General features: G+C 47.0%; 1 protein-coding gene across 1 annotated transcript in view; it reads left to right on the top strand.

Annotated features, from left to right (window-relative positions):
- GLRA4 (glycine receptor, alpha 4) overlaps positions 1 to 2,139 on the top strand; it is a gene marked incomplete at its 3' end in the record, with an annotated part of 33,126 nt that extends 30,987 nt beyond the window's left edge. Inside the window, exons 5-7 of the mRNA XM_010141981.1 lie at positions 531 to 613; positions 1,272 to 1,409; positions 1,925 to 2,139. Of these exons, the coding sequence (XP_010140283.1) occupies positions 531 to 613; positions 1,272 to 1,409; positions 1,925 to 2,139 (436 nt within the window). The remainder of the gene's footprint in view (positions 1 to 530; positions 614 to 1,271; positions 1,410 to 1,924) is intronic.
- Positions 2,140 to 2,483: the final 344 nt, after the last annotated feature.

Below are 2,483 nucleotides of genomic sequence, written 5' to 3' on the forward strand. Positions count from 1 at the left end.
AAATTACCACAGGGTATTTTCCCCGCAGAATATCTTACCAAAATATCTCTTTTCTGCTACAGCAATGTGTGATCTTGAACAAACTACCTTTTTTTTTTTTCCTTCTGACACAGAAATGTTCTGTTCAAAAATTTCCAAACATTCCCAGTCTCTAGAAATGGATCTGGGGCGTCCAGAGAATGGGTTTGGGCTTGCAGCTAGTCCCAAATGTTGTGAATCTGAGGCAAGAAATGACAACTGAATCAGCAAAACCGTGTGCTGTGGGAACTCTTCATTCTGCACAGTTCACAACATCCCAAAGAAGCACCATCTGCCAGGAGTTATATCACAGACCCAAATACTCGGCATTTCTGAGGCTTTCCAACATCACATGTCAAACCGCAGGCAGGGAAGAGGTGAATGATCCCTCCAGCATACCAGTGTGTCTTGGGCATGGTTCCCACCATGTCCCACGGATGTCTGAGAGAGTTCACCCCTCCACCGGCACCACGAACTGTTTGGCATTTCCCTGTGCTGTCTTCTCTCCTCAGGATCACGCTGACTCTGGCCTGCCCCATGGACCTGAAGAACTTCCCCATGGATGTACAGACGTGCATCATGCAGTTAGAAAGCTGTGAGTCCTCTGTACATCTTCATTTTGGAGAGGAGACTGATTTTCCCTTTCCCTCTCGCCTGACACCTCCCTCCCCAGCTGCAACCCATTCCCAGTTCAGCCTTCACTGGAGGCTTGCTTAAGAACAACTTGCTCAGGATTTTCCATTCATTCAGCACACAGAACATTTCCCAGAGAAGCCAAACCTTAAAAGATCCCACGAGAGGAGCCTTGGCTTGCTTGCATTTACATTGACCTTTCAATTTGGAGGAGAAAGGTGAAAGTGTTTTCAGCTGTAAAGGGGATTTTCTCTCTCTGGGTGAACATTTGCCCCCTGCACATGCTGCTTATCCCAAAGGAGGGAAAGACAATGAACAATTTCATTCAGAGAAAGAGGCCAAGTTTGAAAAAATAGCAAACAACTCAACAAGCCAAATTCAGGAAAAAATGTGTTTTATTGCAGGCAGCTCATTGCACACCATCACAGCTCCGGCGTTATCCCAGCTCCTACCACATGCATAAGCAGTTCTGCCTCAACCCAACCCCCTTCCTGACAGCATTGCCCTGCAAGGCCAGGGTAAGCCCCTGCCTCCAAGCACAGCTCTCTCCTACAAATCTGCCCCTTTCCAGGTCAGTGTTTCATATGTTTCACACAGTATTTGTCCCCTCCTCTCAACAGTTGGCTACACAATGAATGATCTCATATTTGAGTGGCAAGAAAAAGGAGCCGTGCAAGTTGCTGACGGGCTGACATTGCCTCAGTTTATCCTCAAAGAAGAAAAAGACTTGAGATACTGCACAAAGCACTACAACACAGGTCAGTGCTGTTTACCCGTGGCTGCTGGGTTCATTAGGGAGGAATTCAGGTCTGTGCATTTGCCAGAGTCCTTTGCTATGTCTGATGGCACTCTGGAGGTACAAACCTTGTCCTACAAATCTAGGGACAACATACCTATAAACACACTTAGACATGTTGCCAGTAAATATACACACATATAGCAAATAAAAAGCTAAGAGACACAAATGTGTGGAACCCTCTTGTCCCCCATAACATCTGCATCGGTTCAAGGGCGTTTGGTCTGGACCTTCTCTCCAAACATTTTCTTTTATCTTCGATGCAAGGGAGCGGGTGAAATTTCAGTGACAAAGGACATACTGCCAAGAGCTTTCTGGTTATAATTGTTATTATTATTTCAGAAATGGGCAACAGCTGTTGTTTTCCTCCTCTAACAAGTAGGTTCTAGGCAATGCAAGGTCCCCAGACAATAACTGAAAACAGGAGGTTCACCATGCCTTTTCAGTAACCTTCTATGTGTTTCCCATCATCCTCAGGCAAGTTCACCTGTATAGAAGCTCGTTTCCACCTGGAGCGGCAGATGGGCTATTACTTGATCCAGATGTACATCCCCAGCCTCCTTATTGTCATTCTGTCCTGGATCTCCTTCTGGATCAATATGGATGCTGCACCTGCTCGTGTTGGCCTGGGGATCACCACAGTGCTCACCATGACCACGCAGAGCTCTGGCTCCAGAGCATCACTGCCCAAGGTAGGGAACACACTTATCTTCACAGAGGGGCAAAATGTGCACATTCTGGGGACAACGCACAAGTAAGTCACCACACGGATCCTCCTGCTCAACCAGGGGGCATTCTGCTGCCATCACACTATTCCAGTTTAAGAGCAAGCAGAACAAATCCCAGTCCTCTCCTGCAAGAGTTTTAGCTGAGTTGCAATGACGAGCAGTAAAACTTGCCCTAAGACACAGCACTCACTGCAGGATCCAGCACAGATCCCAACAGCCAGGAGCTCCCTGCCTTACGAGCTCCTGTGACAACCACACATGGATATGCACTCTACATTCCAGCTTTTTGCTCACTTGACCATCATACT

The sequence above is a fragment of the Buceros rhinoceros genome, unplaced genomic scaffold (assembly GCF_000710305.1).
Source record: "Buceros rhinoceros silvestris isolate BGI_N320 unplaced genomic scaffold, ASM71030v1 scaffold18288, whole genome shotgun sequence".
Taxonomy (NCBI): Eukaryota; Metazoa; Chordata; class Aves; order Bucerotiformes; family Bucerotidae; genus Buceros; species Buceros rhinoceros.